General features: G+C 51.6%; 1 protein-coding gene across 5 annotated transcripts; it reads left to right on the plus strand.

Moving 5' to 3' along the window:
• The first annotated feature begins 1616 nt into the window (after positions 1-1616).
• On the plus strand, positions 1617-17948 carry ISG20 (interferon stimulated exonuclease gene 20). Of its 5 annotated transcripts, none has more exons than XM_073996679.1 (4): positions 1617-1772; positions 1938-2189; positions 14530-14730; positions 17332-17948. In XM_073996679.1, the coding sequence occupies exons 2-4, from the start codon at positions 1962-1964 to the stop codon at positions 17422-17424; spliced, it is 522 nt and encodes a 173-aa protein (XP_073852780.1). In that variant the 5' UTR covers positions 1617-1772; positions 1938-1961; the 3' UTR covers positions 17425-17948. The 5 variants fall into 5 exon arrangements, with proteins under 5 accessions (XP_073852780.1, XP_005560511.3, XP_005560512.3 ...); XM_005560454.4 differs by having other exon boundaries at positions 17713-17948; XM_005560455.4 differs by having other exon boundaries at positions 1617-1675.
• The last annotated feature ends 398 nt before the right edge of the window (positions 17949-18346 follow it).

Below are 18346 nucleotides of genomic sequence, written 5' to 3' on the forward strand. Positions count from 1 at the left end.
ATGAACAGTACAAGAGATTAGATTCTGGGAAATGTAATATGGTAGGACTCAAAGGACCATTTTGAGCAGGGCATGAAGATGGAGGTGGGAGACCCGGGAGCAACTCCTGCAGCCACACGGGCCAGGCAGGTGAGGACTAGGGTAGGGCTTCCACAGGAAAGGGTAAGAATTAGAGGCAGCTCAGGTCACACAGAGCAGGCACAGATGCATGGGGAAAATATTGGAGGAGTGGGATGTGCTCTGTCTGAGACCCAAGGAGGTGAGCGGGGGTGAAGGTGTGAGGGGTTGCAGCCAAGATGTTCCTGAGGATCACCACAGGGCACTTGGGGGTCCTGTGGGGATTGTAGAATCAAACCTACAATTGGATCTTTAGGGGGTTACTTTTTAAGTACATGTTCCTATAAAGTAACAGGAATGTTACTTCATTTCCTCCTAAATCAGGATAACTTTTATGCATTTGAAAAGCAAAAAGTCCCCACACAGTCTGAAGTAAAGCAAAAGTTGCTTATTCAGGATGGGAACCAAAAATCCTCAAACACCTCAAATTTGCATCCAGTGAACAATAAGCAGGAGCAATGCTTTCTTATGAAGACATATTTCAGTCTTTGGTTTTATTTTTGAGGTCTGTTAAAGTTGGGTGTCCAAATCCCACTTGCTGAAAATATCACAGACCTAGGGAAGTTACTTTTCAAACCACAGATCTTCATGACACTGGGAGGCAATCAGGTTGGAGGGATCAATGTAGATTCTGCACAGATCTGGGGTAGGAGGCAAGCGTGGGGAACGCTCAGCTTCTTGTTGGATCTCACCACAGTAAAAGACAAGCACTTTCCTCATTGAAAGCTGATTTTCTTTCTGCCCCAGTTGTAACTCATTTGTCATTCACTAAATACCGAGCCCTCCCTATCTGGCAGGCACTGTTCTGATAGCTCAAAGTCCTAGCCTGGGAAAGTGTGGACCCAGGGAAGTGTGCCCTGGCTGGTGGGGGCTCCCCCAAGGCCTGCTTCTCCTTCACCCTCACAGTGTCAGCCCCACTGGAGGCAGAGCTCATTGAGGCATCTGGAGCCCATGGAGGCCTATAAGGGCTCCCTCTCTGCTCCTTGCCTTCCCTGGGTTGGAAGTGGGGGCTAGCCACCCCCACCACAACTTTCTCCTGCCCATTCCAATAAAAGCCTGTATGTCCCAAGAACCAGCTTCCCTGTCCCCATAAGAGACCACTGAGTATCAGACTGGTAGCAGGCCCCAGAACTTAGTTGTGGGACATTCCCTGAGCTCCAGTCCTGGGGATGTTTATTCTCTGGGTGGAGGGTGAGAAAGGAAACAAAGATGTTGCAATCCACTCCACGAATGAACGAACGTCAGATGCGTCATCTGAGGAGGGGGAGGGCCGGGGCGAAGGAGGGGCACCCTGACATGGAGTCTGCCAGCTCCGTCAGCCCTGACTCGGCCCGGCCCGGAGCTGAGCTCCCCACCTGCCGGTAGCCCAGGAGATGGAGCAGCCCAGCCCACGTGCCCGGCCTTCCGCCCCTGAATTCACTTGATAACAAACCAGAAACTGAAACAGGGTCGGGATGCCGGCTTGGAGTTAGAGATGAGTCACTGCTGAGAGCAGCTGCAGTAGCTGAGCAGTGGCAGCAGAGAGGCAGACGTGAGCTGAGGGCGCAGAGGCAGGCAGGTGAGAGCGGGAGCTGGAGCAGCAGCTGGGGAGGCCGCGGGAGGGGACTTCCCGGTCCCCAGGCTGCTGGGCAGAGGCCCTGGGACCCACGGGCAGGGTAAGGCAGGGGGAGGGGGAAGGCAAGAGGCCAGCTTCCACTGTGGCCAGGTGGTGTTGGACACAAAGGGCAGGGTGGAGGGTAAGGCCAGCTGGGGTTGGCTGAGGACACCTGGAGGCTTGGTTTGCCCAAGCGTGAGACCGCCCCCCATACCCCTCTCTCCAGCATCTCTGAGGGTCCCCAAGGAACATGGCTGGGAGCCGTGAGGTGGTGGCCATGGACTGCGAGATGGTGGGGATGGGGCCCCACCGGGAGAGCGGCCTGGCTCGTTGCAGCCTCGTGAACGTCCACGGTGCTGTGCTGTACGACAAGTTCATCCGGCCTGAGGGAGAGATCACCGATTACAGAACACGGGTCAGCGGGGTCACCCCTCAGCACATGGTGGGGGCCACTCCATTTGCCGTGGCCAGGCTGGAGGTGAGTGAAGGCCAGGCCAGCAGGGACTACGGAAACCACCCCTCTCCTACTTCCCTGGCCCCTTCCCCCGGTGCCTATCTCTGACCTGTGACCCCGCTTGTAAGATTTCCCACACTGCTGCTGGGAGAAAGCTGGTGGTGTCTCCATCACATCCTGGAGAAGGCTTCCTGTCTTCAGAGAACCATAGACTCACATCTGGGAGCTGCCTTTGGGGCATCTATCTGGATCTGGTCCAACTTGCCGGTCTTAAAATGGGGGAAACTGAGTCCCATCTGACTCACTTAGTCCCAAACTGAGTGACTTGGGGTCTACATTCCCCATTCTTCCCTCTACCCCAGGTTGCCACTGGTGAGACCTGTGGGGAAATGAGAGGATTCTTGGCTGAGGCCCCGGCCAGAGGCTTTGGCCCTCCCAGTCCTGGAGAACCAGCTGAGCCTCTTGGGCTGAGGGTGGACCTTGCTCCCAGGCTAGCATTCTGACCCAGAGTAGGCTGTCTGCTCAGTTTGAATCCTGAGTTTGTGGTCCAGGGATTTCCTACAGTCTTGCTCTTAGCTGATTGTGAGATCATCTCCAGGTCTTACTTTCTGTTTCTCTGAATTACTAAGTGGAAAGCAAAACTTAAAAGGCGTCGACAGGGTTAGCCACCCCTGGGAAATCTCAGAAGGGCAGGAGAGCTCGTCAGTTTCTAGACGCCATGGTGGGGTTTGAGGAAGTCCAAGAAGAATACAGGTTCCTCTCAGCAGCACACACCCAACCGGTGCCAGGCTCCAGGTGCTGGGGATGAAATGACAACAATAGCTACTATTGACTGAGCACTCACTATGCACTGGCTGTTCCCCTAAGCACTGGCCATTCCTGAGCTCATTCACTTCTCACAAACAGCCCTGCCAGGCGGGTTCTCAGGAACTGTTAACGCAGACTTACGAGGGTCAGTTTCAATCTCAGCTCCCATTACTTAACAGCTAAGGTACCATGGGCAAGTTACTCAACCTCTTTGCACCTAGTGAAAGAAAAGAAGGATAATAGTAGTAGCAACTTCGTTGGGTTATTGTGAGGATTGAGAAAGGGTCTAGAGAGAGTACCTAAATAAGTACTCAAAAACATGTTAGCTATTGGCTGGGTGCAGTGGCTCACGTCTATAATCCCAGCACAGTGGGAGATGGAGGCGGGTGGGTGACTTGAGTTCAGGAGTTCAAGACCAGCCTGGGCAACATGGAGAAACCCCATCTCTACAAAAAACAAAAACAAAAACCACAAAAATTAGCTGGGCATGGTGGCACATGCCCGTGGTCACAGCTACTCCAGCAGCTGGGATTGCTTGAGCTCAGAAGGTCAAGGCTACAGTGAGCCAAGATGGCACCACTGCACTCCAGCCTGGGCAACAGAGCCAGGGGAAAAAAAAAAAGTTAGCTATTATGATTGTTTTATTGTTTGTCTGTTTTATTATTATTTTTTTAACTGGAGTCTCACTCTGTCACCCAGGCTGGAGTGCAGTGACGCGATCTTGGCTCTCTGCAACCTCTGCCTCCAAGATTCAAGTGATTCTCCTGCCTCAGCCTCCCAAGTAGCTGGGACTACAGGCACCCACCACCACGCCTGGCTAATTTTTTTTGTATTTTTGGTAGAGATGGAGCTTCACCATGTTGGCCAGGCTGGTCTCGCTCAAACTCCTGACCTCAGGTGCTCCGCCCACCTCGGCCTCTCAAAGTCCCAGGCATGAGCCACCGCATCTGGCCATGATTGTTTACCTTATTATCCCCATATTACAGATGAGGAAACTGGGGCTCGCTTGATTATTAGTTTGTTAGGGCTGCCATAGCAAAGCACCACACACTGGGTGGCTTAAACAACAGGAATGTTCTGTCTCTGGGTTCTGGAGGCTGCAGTCTGATATCCAAGTGTCGGCCAGGTTAGTTCCTTCTGAAGGTTGTGAGTGGGAATCTGTTCCCTGCCTCTCTCCCAGATTCTGGGGGTTGTTGGCAAGCTTTGGGGTACCTTGGCTTATAGATACCTCACCCAGATCTCTGCCTTTATGTTCACATGGCATTCTCTCTGTGTGTCTCTAAACTTCCTCTTTTTATTTTTATTTTTTATTTTTGAGACGGAATCTCGCTCTGTTGCCCAAGCTGGAGTGCAGTGGCAGGATATCGGCTCACTGCAACCTCTGCCTCCCAGGCTCAAGTGATTCTCCTGCCTCAGCCTCCTGAGTAGCTGGGACTACAGGCGCGAGCCACCACACCCAGCTAATTTTTGTATTTTTAGTAGAGATAGGGTTTCACCATGTTGGCCAGGCTGGTCTGAAGCAATCCACCTGCCTTGGCCTCCCAAAGTGCTGGGATGACAGGCATGAGCCACCGCACCTCTTTTTTTTTTTTTTTGAGACAGTCACTCTGTTGCCCAGGCTGGACTGCAGTGGCACGATCTCGGCTCACTGCAATCTCCACCTCTTGGGTTCAAGCGATTTTCCTGCCTCAGCCTCCCGAGTTGTAGTACAGGCATCTGCCACCATGCCTGGCTAATTTTTGTATTTTTTAGTAGAGACAGGGTTTTGCCGTGTTGCCCAGGCTGGTCTTGAACTACCGACCTCAGGTGATCTGCCCGCCTTGGCCTCCCAAAGTGCTGGGATTACAGGCATGAATCACCATGCCTGGCCAACTTCCTCTTTTTCAAAGGACACCAATCATATTGGATTATGAGCCCACCCTACTCCAGTGTGACGTCATCCTACCTGAACTAATTCTATCTGCAACAACCTTTGTTTCCAAATAAATCACAATCTGAGGTATTGGGGGTTAGGATTTTAACATATGAATTTGAGAGAGCGGGACACACTTCAACCTATAAACTGAATAACTTGCGCTGTTAAGATAGCTGGAATATGAGACAACTGCTCAGGAATCCAAACTCAGGCTTACAGTCTCTGGAACTATGCTGTCCAATGGGGTCCCCAGCAGCCATATGCTGCTAGTAGGCTGAATTCAGACCTGGAGTGTAGCTGGTTTGAACTGAGATGTGCTGTAAGTGTAAAGTCCACACTGGATTTGTGTTGTTGTTTTTGTTGTTGTTTTGAGACGGAGTCTTGCTCTATCGCCCAGGCTGGAGCATGGTGGCACGATCTCCACTCACTACAACCTCCATCTCCCAGGTTCAAGAGATTCTCCCGCCTTGACCTCCCAAGTAACCTCTCAAGTAGCTGTGCACCACGTCTGTTTTTGTATTTTCATGAGAGATGGGGTTTCACCATGTTGGCCAGGCTGGTCTCGAACTTCCTGCCTCAAGTGATCCACCCACCTCAGCCTCCCAAGGTGCTGGGATTAAGTCATGAGCCACTGCATTTGGCCAAAGGCTTGTTTTTAAAAAAGAGACAGGCCAGATGCAGTGGTTCATGGCTGTAATCCCAACACTTTGGGAGGCCAGTGCAGCAGGATGACTTGAGCCCAGGAGTTTGAGACCAGCCTGGGCAAGATGGTGGGACCTCCTCTACATAAAAAAATAAATAAAATAAAATAAAATAAAATAAAATAAAATAAAAATTAGCCAGGCATGGTGGTGCATACTTGTAGTCCCAGCTACTCGAGGAGGCTGACGTGAAGGATTGCTTGAGCTCAGGACTTTGAGGCTGTACCGAGCTATGATCATGCCACTGCACTGCAGCCTGGGTGACAGAGACCCTGTCTCTATTAAAAAATAATAATTAAAAATTTAAAAGAGCCATAAAATGTCTCAATAACTTTTATATTGATTACCTGTTGAAATGATAGTATTTTGCATATGTTAGGTTAAATAAAACATTAAAATTAATTTCACCTGTTTACTTTTTACCTTTTGAAATATGGCTGTTGGGTGATTTAAAATTACATTTGTGGGCTGGGTATGGTGGCTCACACCTGTAATCTCAGCACTTTGGGAGGCCAAGGCAGGCAGATCACTTAGGGTTAGAAGTTCAAGACCAGCCTGGCCAACATGGTGAAACCCCGTCTCTACTGAAAATGCAAAAATTAGCCAGGCGTGGTGGTGGGTGCCTGTAATCTAAGCTACTCGGGAGGCTGAGGCAGTAGAATCACTTAAACCCAGGAGGTGGAAGTTGCAGTGAGCCAAGATTGTGCCACTGCCACTCCAGCCTGGGTGACAGAGCAAGACTCTGTCTCAAAAAAAAAAAAAAATTGCATCTGTGACTTGCATTATATTTCTATTGGACAACACTGTTCTAGAAGTACAGATTGAGTAGCCCTTATCTGAAATGCTGGGGACCAGAAGGGTTTTAGATTTTGGATTTTTTTGGACTTTGGAATATTTGCATTATACTTACTGGTTGAGCATCCCACATTTGAAAATCTGAAACTTGAAATGTTCCAATGAGCACTTCCTTTGAGTGTCATGTTGGCACTCAAAACGTTTAGGATTCTGGAGCATTCGTATTTGGGATGCTCAACCTGTATCAACAGTATAGTGTGGGAACCCTGGGGATGGTCACAGTATATCATCATGGTTCTGGAAAGACTCTGAAGCTGGTGGTATTTGAAAGAAGTGGAGGAGAGTCTATGTAGGCAATTAAATGGGCCACAGGGAGCCATTGAAGATTCTTGAGCAATGCATGGGAGGATAAAGACCAGTTTCAAGAAAACTAGAATGGGAGTACCATGCAGGATAGATGGGAGTGAGAAAAAAGATGATGATAAGAGTCAGAGGCCAGGCGTGGTGGCTCATGCCTGTAATCCCAGGACTTTGGGAGGCCAAGGTGGGCAGATCACCAGAGGTCAGGAATTCGAGATCAGCCTGGCTAACATGGTGAAACCCCATCTCTACTAAATATACAAAATTAGCTGGGCATGGTGGCACGTGCCTGTAATCCCAGCTACTTGGGAGGCTGAGGCAGGAGAATTGCTTGAACCCAGGAGGCAGAGGTTGCAGTGAGCTGGGATTGTGCCACTGCACTCCAGCCTAGGAGACAAAGTGAGACTAGGTCTCAAAAAAAAAAAAAAAAAAAAAAAAAAAAGGGAGCAGTTACAAGGGCCTGAATCATCTTTGGCAGACAGAGAATTGGAGTGAAGAAAACGTTAGGAAAGGAAGAAAACATTTGGTGTGTCACCAAAAAGGGGAGGGCAACGTGAAGAAGAGGTGAGAGTCTGTTCAGGTGCTGATGGGAGACCCAGGGACACCACGAGGAGCTCCCCACCCTCAGATTCCCACTGAGCAGTCAGGGTGGGCAGTATGTCCCTCTCCCTCCGCCTCGTCCCCAGTTTCCCTCATCAGAGTGACAGAAGGGGGCAGAGGAGCCCAGAGCAGGGGGAAAGGAGGCAGTAGAGTAGGGCCTCTCCCAGTCCCTGTACATCCAGACCTGTAAAACCACAATTCCCTGGGCGCCCTTGAGCATTGGCCTAGGGGCCTGGATGCCTCAGTCTTCATCCAGATTTGGTGCAGAAATGCTTTTGTTTCACAGTTAGAGGCTATGCGAAGTACAACGCTTTCAGCATGTGACATAGAACCCTGCTCAGACTGGGCACTTGATAGCCACTGAACGACGAGGCAGGGGTTCGAAGACCAGGCAGGTCTTTGGAACCACATCTGGGCTTCTCAGTTCCTGCTCCATCACCGATAGGTTTGTGCAATTGTCAGCAAGTTATTGAACTTTCTGAGACTCCATTCCCTAATCATAGAAGAGGACTCGTAGTGCCTCCTCCCTGGTCTCATGCGGGTCAGATGCAGTGACATGGACTGTGGCCCTAAGCGCAGTGCCTGGTTCACAGCTGATGTTTGCAAGAACTTCCCAAAACCTGGCTCAGATCATCGCCGCCTCCCCCATTCAAATATCTCCCATGGCTCCCTATTGCCTAAGGTTCCCCCAGCTCAGCACCCAGCAGTCAGGCTCTCCAAACCCCTATCTACCTGCCTTTCTTGCTTTCTCTCATAGGTCGGCCATTGCCTACCATGCATTTCAGCCAACTCCCAGTCTCTCCTATCCCCATCCCTAGAAATACCATCATTCTGGCAGCCTCAGGCCAGAAGAGACCTTTATGATGCACTTACCCACTCCTGCCCACCATCCCCGCCCCACTGATCCCTGGTCTCTGGCCCTCCTTGCTGTTGCTGATGCACTTCATAGCTTGTCCATTCACCCACACCATCTGCCTATTTCCACAGCTCTTACTATACACTTCATCTGCCCCCAGACTGGAACCTGTGTTTTGCACACAGGTGACTTGAGAATGTTTGTGGGATTGAAGTTGAACTGATTTTCATAAATACAAAAGAGTTCTGGCAGCTGCATGGAGTAAAATTGTCTCTGCCCTTGTGTTGGCCTTTGCTGTCGAGATGCGGTGATGCACCACCCTGACGGACAGGGAGTAAGCACACTGTGTTTAGAGTGGGCTGCATGGGGATCCAATCCCAGCTTTGCCTCTGGATTGCTGTGTCCTCTAGCTTATTGCTGAACCTCTTTGTGCTCCCCTAAGTAGGATCCTCTGTAACACAGAGATGATTAAATAGTACAGGTGTATTCAGCCCCATGGCCCAGGCACTATTCTGAGCACGTTTCATACTCCCCCCCACAACCCTGAACTAGTACCATCATTCCCATTTTACAGATGAGGAAACTGAAGTATGAGACTGAGTAAGCTGTCCAAGGAAGGGGTAGAGCAGAGACTCAGGTTCTGGCTCCGGAGCTGGAGCTGTGGTGTTCAGATCCCATGCTCAGTGTGTGTGAATGCACTCTATAAATGCTAAGTGTCCAATGTATGTAAGGGGCGATGTCCTGCATAGCACAAATAATGACCAGTAATGGTCATTATTTGTCTCTGTGGATGAGGACACTGAGTATCAATTTGTTGGAGGCTCCGGAAGCAGTTTGATCCCATTTATCATCCGTAATGTTTTAATCCCAAAGACAGATCAGGCTCACAGGCCCCTAAATGTGCCGAGAGCCCCCAAAGGGCAGAAGCCTAACAGCCCTTTGATGAGACCCCCCAAGACAAGGTGACACCTCTCAGGTGAGTCTAGGGTTGGCCAGCCCTTGGTTTCATGCAGGCATTTTTTTCTTTCTTTCTTTTTTTTTTTTTTTTGAGACAGAGTCTTGCTGTGTTGTCCAGGCTGGAGTGCAGTGTCACAATCTTGGCTCACTGCAACCTCTGCCTCCCAGTCTCAAGTGATTCTTGTGCTTCGGCCTCCTGAGTAGCTGGGATTACAGGCATGTGCCACCACGCCTAGCTAATTTTTGTATTTTTAGTAGAGACGGGGTTTCGTCATGTTGGCCATGCTGGTCTTGAACTCCTGCCCTCAAGCAATTCTCCCGCCTTGGCCTCCCATAGTGTTGGGATTACAGGCATGAGCCACTGCGCCTGGCTATGCAGGCATTTTTCAAAGGCCCCTCACCTCTCTATCTCCTCCCAGTAAGGAGTAGTGAGTGTGCCCAGCCAGCAGCCAGCAATAAGGTAGCCCATAGTGGTCAGGAGGCTCCAGGGAGTCCCAAGTCCCCCCAGGAGTGCTAGCACTTTAGGCCACTGATGTGAGTGGAGGCCCCCCACTCCATCCCTTTTTATTTATTGTAATGTGGCGACATTATGTTATAATGTAAAGCCTTATGATCTGACATCTTTGTGTCTGACCATTATATAGAGGGGATATTTAGCAATGTTGGGAGACATTTCTGGTTGTCACAGTGGCCGGCATCTAGTGGGTAGAGACCAGAGAGCTCCCAAACATCTCACAATGCCCAGGGCAGCTCCCTCCCCTGCCACGCACACATAACAAAGAAATATCTGGCCCCACATGGCAACAGTGCTGAGGCTAAGAAACCCCGGTCTATAGAGAGCCCCACAAATGAAACTGTCAGCACAGGAGGGAATCTATGCACTGGAGCCTGGCATCCAGAGAGGGGCAGTGATTTGCCTAAGGACATGCAGGAAGCTATGATACAAATCACTGCTGACATTCGGGGGTCCCACCTGGTGAGTTAATGTTTTTCTTTTTCCTTTTTAAAAAGTCTAACAGTAATTTTTAGTAACTTGTAAATCACTTTTGTGACTGAATGCTCTTTTAATGTCAACCCAGCATAAGGAGGGGCATCCAGCCTGGGAAGCACCGTGGTTGCGGACCCAGATGCAGACAGAAGGGAAGTCATGGTAGCTTGTGAACAGGGAGAGATTTCAGCTGTAGCCAGTCCGGTAGTCCTTGCACAGGTGGGAGTGTCCTGTTGGGGCCCTGCCACCTGGCAGGTCTTTCTGGGGCTCAGCCAGATGAAGGAGGAAGGCTTCAATATCCAGATTTGCCCCAGGATAAGCGGCCTTGTGGGAACCAGGCACTAGCCGGGGGCAGGGACACCAAGGGAGCTTGGCAGGGGACAAGAGCAAAGACTGGGGCTGGAGCCACTCCAGAAGGTGATAGTAAGGGACCTGGTCCTCTGCAAGAACAACATTCTTCAGAGCCCCTTACTCATAGCCTCTCCTGGCAGTCAAGAATGAATGAATCGGTATATGAACTAATGTACGATGGATGAATGAATGCATGGTAGAGGCAGCAGGCTCTGGACTGCTCAGTGGGATTCAGTGCAGACTTGTTAGATGGGAAGAATCCCCTGAAACAGTTGCTGGCACCCCTCCCTGGAGATTTCAATTTAGTAAGTCTGTGTAGGGCCTGGCCCTCCAGAATTTTTGCATCAGGCACATCTGGGAAATACTTGGAGTAGAGTGGAAACGCAGCGGAAGGTGTGTGCAGGCAGCACCTGGCCTGGCACTCCCCTGCGTGTGACCTGGGTGCACGCTGCCCTGTGCCCCGCTTTGCTGGTGGGTCAGATGGTATGTAGGGTTATCATTGTGTGCCTGGTAGTGCCCTGTCCCTTGGTCCTTGTGCTAATAATAACAACTACAGTAACAATGATGGCGTCAGGTGGATCCAGACACAGCACTGCAGCTTTCAGCTGACTAGCTGTGTGACTTGGGCAAGCCCCTTAATCTCTCTGATTCTGGGCTCCCTCCTCTGTAAAATGGAATTAAGAATAATCTCATTGAGGAGCTTCATGACGAGGTAAGGAAAGTGCCTGGCACAGTGCCAGGCTGCTAAGAGATCAGTAAATGTCCCATCCCCCAGCCCCACCCCAGTTCTTTCCAGGAACTTGAGAGACTCCTCCCCCTGTGTTTGAAAGTGGCAAAGTCTGACACACTTGCCTCATGACACTGACTCAGGGCAGATCCTGGGGCCAGCAGGTCACACAGCCCTAAGGCCAGCCTGCCAGTGCCTTTCGCCAACCCCTGGACTCCAGCAGATGCCCAACTCCTTCCCTTTTCAGACCTGCCTCAGTCTGTTTAGCCTTGGCTGCTAAAGGGCCACTCAGGCCTCACCAGTCTGGACCCTCACCTTACAAATGGGAAAACTGAAGCCCAGAGAGGGTCTTTGATATCCCTGAGGTCACACAGCAAGTTCCAGCGTCTCTTCCTTCCCAGAGTCTTTGTCCCAAAGAGTGGTGTCTCTCTGCTAAATAGATGGTTCTGTTCTTTCCCTTCTTCCTCTTCCTTCCTTGGCTTGTCCTCTCCCTCTTATTCTGTTTGTCTCGTGGTGACTCCCATAGTGCCTCATGTAGACCCCCACTTCCCCTCTCCAGACTCTCAGGCTCGGGAAGTGACGAGTTTCCTGGGAATCCACATCACGATGACTCGTTCCTTCTATGTCTGGGCCCAGCTGTGGCTGCCTCTGGGATGGTGGATGAGTTCCTTCAGGGCTTTGTGTGAACTGGGCCTGAGCCAAGCCCTAGAAGGGGAAAACAGGCCACATTGTTCAGGAGCACAAAGGATGTTAGCAAGAAAAGACACGTGACCCATGGCGGCCCACACACCCACATCTCTCCACACCCCGTGCCGTTTCTGCCCGCCGCTGTGTGCTAGGCAGTTTCCTCTACGCAGTTTCCTCTACACAGTTTCCCTTGAGCTGCTGCTCTGAGGTCGTGTGCCTGTTGTCATATTTTAAAGCCTCAGTTTTATCGCCATTTCCCAGGTGGCCTCTAGCGCACTCAAGCTTGAGAAGCGCTGGTGTGGTTCAGGAGCAGCGCCTCTTCATTCTCTAGCACACTCTCCCCAGTCCTCTAAGTTGAGCATGAGCTCTGTCCAGAGAAGGCCTCCAAACAGACCATGTGGACGGCAGGGCAGGCCGGTGACCCTGCCTGTTGACAGTGGAGGGACAGATTCTGCTTCCCGCATCGTGACCCTGGGCAACTCACATCTCCTCGCTGAGCCTCAGTCTTCTGTGGTTGCCAGGGGAGAACGTGTGAAAGGGACCACATGATGTTCTGGGAGGCCGCTGGCCATCTAGAAGGAGAAGCAGGCTGTGGGGAAGGTGTTAGCCACCAGAAGGCTCTTTCCTGGGGCACACGCTAAGATCGTGGGCTGCATGCAGAGAAGGAGACAAAGGCTGTCCTAAAGCTGTCCAAAGTGGGCCTGAACTAGCCACGAGCCGCCCCTTTCCCTAATACAGCTCGCATCTGTTCTATTTTCAGGTCCCCTTCCCATCCTTTCCAGTGGCAGTCAAGTGAAAGCAAGTTGACTGGCCTGTGTGATCAGAGCAGAGCAGGCTGTCCATGTGGGAGGCGAGGCAAGGAACGCAGGGCTGGGGCACTCACAGCTGGGCCTCTGGGCTGCTGGAGGCCTGGAGTGGTTGTTCACTCTTCTGGCTCAGTGTGGCAGTGGCAGGCAGGCTCTGGATTCAGCCCACTGGCTTCAAGGCCTGGCTCTGCCACTAACTAGCCGTGTGACTCCCAGTTATCAAATGGTGCTTGGCAAGTCACACCAAAACTTACTGTTTCTAACAATGTCAATACTTATTTCGCTCAGCCACCTGCAATTTGGGCAGGTGCCCTGCAGCAGGACAGGCCGTCAGTTAAGGCACCTTGAAGGCTGGAACCATTGGAAGGTTTGCTCACCCACCTGTCTGGTGGCTGGTGCTGGCCTGCCTTGGCCACATCACTATCTCGGTGGCTCTCCGCATGGTCTCTCTAGCATGGTGGCTTTGGGGTGGCCAGATTTTTTTTTTTTTTTTTTTTTTGAGATGGAGTCTCACTGTCGCCCAAGCTGGAGTGCAGTGGCACAATCTCAGCTCACTGCAATCTCCCTCCCAGGTTCAAGCAATTCTCCTGCCTCAGCCTCTCGAGTAACTGGGACTAGCCACTGCGTCCGTGTAGTTTTTGCATTTTTAATAGAGACAGGGTCTCACCATGTTGGCCAGGCTGGTCTCAAACTCCTGGCCTCAGGTGATCCGCCTGCCTCAGCCTCCCAAAGTGCTGGGATTACAGACATGAGCCACCATGCCTGGCTGGTGGCTGGACTTCTTATAGAATTCCTGTCCCAGACAGAAGTCAGAAGTCATACAGCCCAGCCCATATGCAAAGGGAGAGGAGTTTTTTTCCATCTTTTTTTAAGAAGAGTATCAAGGAATTTGCAAACTTGTTTTAAAATCATCGGAGTAAGCCTGGGCATGTTACTTGTCTGCGTTTCAGATATTTCCTTTGTAAAACTCAGTTAAATGCAGTGCTCCCTCCTCACTGTTAGTTTTCTGTGGCTGCCGTAAGGAAGCCATCAACTTAGTGGTTCACAGCAACACAGATGTATTCTCTTACAGTTCTGTAGTTTCCAAGTTCAGCATGGGTCTCACTGGGCTAAAATCAGTGTCAGTGGGGCTCGGTTTCTTCTGGATGCTCTGGGGAAGAATCCATTTCCTTGCCCTTTCTGGCTTCTAGAGGTTGCCTGAATACCTAGACTCACAGCCCCTCCCTCCATCTTCAAAGCCAGCAACAGCCTGTTTTCCTCACGTGGATTCACTCTGACCTCCACATGTAAGGAGCCTTGTGATTATGTTGGGCACACATGGGTAGGCCAGGCAATCTCCCCATTTGAAGGTTCACTGATTAGCAATCTAAATTCTGCCCGGAATTTTTATTCCTCTTTGCCGGGTAATGTATTCACAGATCCTGGGGACTAGGGTGTGGACATCTTTGGGAGGTCATTATTCTGCCTGCCACAATGGAATTGTTGGGAAGATTAAACAACATAATATGCATGATGGATTTTGAGGCATGTCTGGCACCCGGGAAATACTCAGGACGTACTAATCATTGCTCCTACACAGTGCAGCTCCCGAAGGAGCCCAGGTAGGCTTTTGGCACAGACTGAAACTATCAAGTGTGAGGAGGGACCTAGTCCAATCTCTTCTTTTCAAAGATGATATATTTGAAGCCCAGGGAGGGATGATAATTTGCCCAAGGTCACACAGCCATTCAAGGAGGGGTTGCTCCCTTGCCAGCCCCAGACCCACCCAGAGGATGCTGGGTCATGTAGGGGTGGGCACATGTCTTCCTGGCCAGATCCTGCAGCTCCTGAAAGGCAAGCTGGTGGTGGGTCATGACCTGAAGCACGACTTCCAGGCACTGAAAGAGGACATGAGCCGCTACACAATCTATGACACGTCCACCGACATGCTGCTGTGGCGTGAGGCCAAGCTGGACCACTGCAGACGTGTCTCCCTGCGGGTGCTGAGTGAGCGCCTCCTGCACAAGAGCATCCAGGTGAGAACCTCCTTGTCCTTCTCCCCCTCTTCCCTCTCCTCCCCCTCGTCTTCCCCCTCCTCCCTCTCGTCTCCTTGCCCTCCTCCTCACCTGTCTCTTCCTCCTTCCCCTCCTCCTTTTACTCCTCACCCTCCCCCTTTGCCCTCCTCCCCCTCCCCCACCTCCTCGCTCTCCTCCCCTTCTTCCCCTTCTCCCTCCCTGTCCCCTCCCCTTCTTCCTCCTCCCTCATGCCCTCGCACACCTCGGCAGCCTGCTGCCCGAGGCATTGATGGTAGGTCCTGCTGTGCCTGGTCCCTGGGCTGGTAGAGTGAGGATGAGGGCAGGGAAGGAGAAACACCCAACAAAGGTTTGCTTTTGTTGTTGAAATCAAGCCAGTCACCCTGTGGGAAGTGAAGCTTGCTCCCACCATAGAACTCTGGGCAATGGTGTAAAACACACACCTCACCTCGGATGTGTCTCACAGCAGGAGCCAGGGAACTGGTATATTTGTACACCAGTTCCCATCAACCTCCAGCTGCTGCTGCTCCTGGGCACTGATTCCACAGCACTCCTGGCTGGTGGGCAAAGCCGGCAGGAAAAGGCATGCAGATGTGGGGCGTTGGGAGTTTACCCTGTGGGAAGGGCAGAGGGAGAGGGGCCAGACACTAAGAGCCAGGGCTGCACACAGGGACCCTTCAGGTCAACGGCTCTTTGTTAAACACCTGCTCCATGCTTTAGGCCAGATCCTAGAGACACATGGTGAGCAAGACCCGTCTCTGTCCTTGAGCTCTTGGTTGGTTGGGAGGTGGCCCTTAACCAGGTCATCAGCACACATGGTAGGGAGTATCTGATGGAGGGAAAGGCAGTGCCCTGGGAGCAGGATGAAGGATGGGGCTGGCAGGGCAGGAGACCAGATCTGAACAGAGCCTGGAGGGTCTTAGTCAAGGAGGGCAGAAGGCATACGGAGTGGGGCCGGGTGAGCCAAAGCCTGAGGCTGGGTGAGGGGCTGGGGAGCATGGAGCCCGCCCCTCGCCTGCTGGTAAGAACTTCAGGAACCATGTCCGGAGCAGGGAACAGGCCTGAGTCTGGGCCTGTTAGCCTTGAGGCACGTGAGGCACATAAGGGCCAGGCTGGGGTTTTCCTGGAGCCCTTGTCACTCTGTGGTTCTCAGTCTGGGGCCTTGAGCCTGACCCAGGGCCTTCTCCTAGGCTCTGTCCCTGGGCTTATTAAGCCTGGTTGTTCCAGAAGCTCAGTACCCCACCAGGCAGTTCCTGCCTGCACTGATGCCCCTAGAAACCAGCTCTCCAGCCCCCCTCACATGGACAGTGGTGCTACTGATCACTGTGACTAGAACTGACCCACAGGACACAAGGAGCTAACATGGTAGAGCTGTCACAGTTGGGCAGTGATGTTACTGCCCCTCGAGGGGGTGAAATGGCAGGCCTGTGGCTCCCCGCCAAGCTGCGTGCATGGTAGACTAGGCTGCATAGGAAAGGAAGGACCCTGCCATTTACCAAGCCCTGTGGAGGATGCTGGGCACTTGGCATCTCTCATTCCATCCTCTAAGGCAGGTATAATCAGGCCCATTTCACAGAAGAGGAAACAGAGGCCCAGAGAGGAAAAGTGGCTTGCCCACGGTCACAGAGCTTATAAGCAGGGGAGCTGGGAATTGGAGCCTAGGTTTGTCTGATTCCAAGTCCAGGGCTCTTCACCTCGCCACTTGGTAATAAAGGATGCTGGTGCTGCATTCTTCTTCTGTTCTTGGCTTCCCTCTCTATAGAACAGAGTGGTAGGGCACATAACCTCCCTGTGCCTCAGTTTCCTCATCTGTCAAGCAAGGATGGTGACGGGCAGGTATTCAGAGGCACAGCGCGGACGACACCACCATGCTACCTGCTTGTTGATTAATGATAGAGTGTCTAAGCCAAAAAATAAACATTAAAAAATAAAACAGTACAGCATAATAACGGCAACGAGAAAAAGCCTTTCTGAGCTAGGCCACCTAACCAGGTATTCCCAACACCCTGTCTGGAGTGCCTGGAAAAGGAGCCCCTGTGAGAACAGGATGGCCTCTCTCGACAGAGGGACACCAAGAAAATGCAGCCAGGTCCAACAGCCCGCTGACTCCCATGCTGGGTACTAGCCAGGACACCAGGGCTGAGCCGGGGATGCAAAGGGAGATGAAAGGTGACTGCAGTGAGGATTTGCCCAGCGTACTTGCCTCTGCAGGATCCACATCTTAGCTCCACAACTGTCTGGCTTGTGTGTGAGCCTCAGTTTTATCATCAGTAAAATGGGGGAATAATCGTATCCAGCTCAGAGGTTTAACTTCAGCCTAGTGCATGGAAGACATGGTAAATGGTCATCGCTTCTCCCTTGAATGGACTGAGGGCCCCCTGACTCCCATAGCACTACCCCATAAAGTCTAGGCTCCCGACTTCGGCATTCAAGGCCTTCAGTGATAAATCCAGGCCCACCATCTGTCCCCACACCATCTTTCACACACCCCCTGCCCCCACCCTCTCAGGTCTCTTATTTTAGCTGCACATGCTCTCCCTGCCTCCTAAATGCTTGCAGCCTTTCCTTTCCATTTATTGATGTCCTTGTGTTCTCTCTGAGCAGCCCTTCCCCGTGTCCCTAGCTGGAGTTCCTCACTCCCTCCTCGGTGTCCTGAAGCTCCTTGTTAGAGCTGCTGGAGCCACTGTGTGTGTCTGACAGCAAGTCTGCAGCCTCTACTTACCTTGCGGGACTGCAGGTGACTTGAAGGCACAGCCTGGTTCCCAGGAGGCTGGATTTTGTGCCACTGGCCCGAGGGCTGAAGGCAGGCCAGCTCCAGCCACCTGCTGAATCTCCTAAGTCCAGAGTGTCAGAGACCTCAAGAGACTCTCACCCACTGACCCACCTGGGGACTCTGGAAATCGGGATGTGACCAGGGAAGACCCCATCGTGGGGCCTCTGAATTCAGCTTCATCCCAAGTCCCCACTCTATACTTGTGTCTGCAGAACAGCCTGCTTGGACACAGCTCGGTGGAAGATGCGAAGGCAACAATGGAGCTCTACCAAATCTCCCAGAGAATCCGAGCCCGCCGAGGGCTGCCCCGCCTGGCTGTGTCAGACTGAAGCCCCGTCCAGCCCATTCCCCAGGGACTAGAGGCTTTCGGCTTTTTGGGACAGCAACTACCTTGCTTTTGGAAAATACATTTTTAATAGTAAAGTGGCTCTATATTTTCTCTACGCCATCACTGGGTCCTCTTCTTATTCTTCTCTCCGAGCTGGGTTAACAGTAGACAGGACCCATTTCTGTGTGATGTTAGGAGGGAATGAAGTCTTATGCTGGGGAAGTGGGCAAGTGTCAATTTCCTTAATATCTTGAATCCTGTGGGTCCAAAATGCAGCTTGGGAATCTAAGTAGCATGTGGCTTAATTACTAATCCCACCCTTTGCTGTTGCATTCTAGCCCTATTCCTGGTGCATTTATGCCTAGAAAGGTGATGTTATTTCCTGGGGTGGCATTCAGCTCCTCTTGATTTTGGTGCCACAGCATTTGTGGACTTTGAAGTGAAGGTATAGGAAATGTCAAGGGTGCCACCCCAGCAACCTTGAGCCAGTCACCCCTCCTTTTATTTGTAAAACGAGG

This window comes from Macaca fascicularis, chromosome 7, assembly GCF_037993035.2.
Source record: "Macaca fascicularis isolate 582-1 chromosome 7, T2T-MFA8v1.1".
Lineage (NCBI taxonomy): Eukaryota > Metazoa > Chordata > Mammalia > Primates > Cercopithecidae > Macaca > Macaca fascicularis.

Excerpts from the sequence above, each read along its gene's own strand:
- ISG20 (XM_005560454.4), top strand. The coding sequence starts at position 1,962 with ATGGCTGGGAGCCGTGAGGTGGTGGCCATGGACTGCGAGATGGTGGGG. Across the intron at positions 2,190-14,529 it reads TTGCCGTGGCCAGGCTGGAG|ATCCTGCAGCTCCTGAAAGG; the intron begins GTGAGTGAAGGC and ends CTTCCTGGCCAG. Across the intron at positions 14,731-17,712 it reads TCCTGCACAAGAGCATCCAG|AACAGCCTGCTTGGACACAG; the intron begins GTGAGAACCTCC and ends TTGTGTCTGCAG.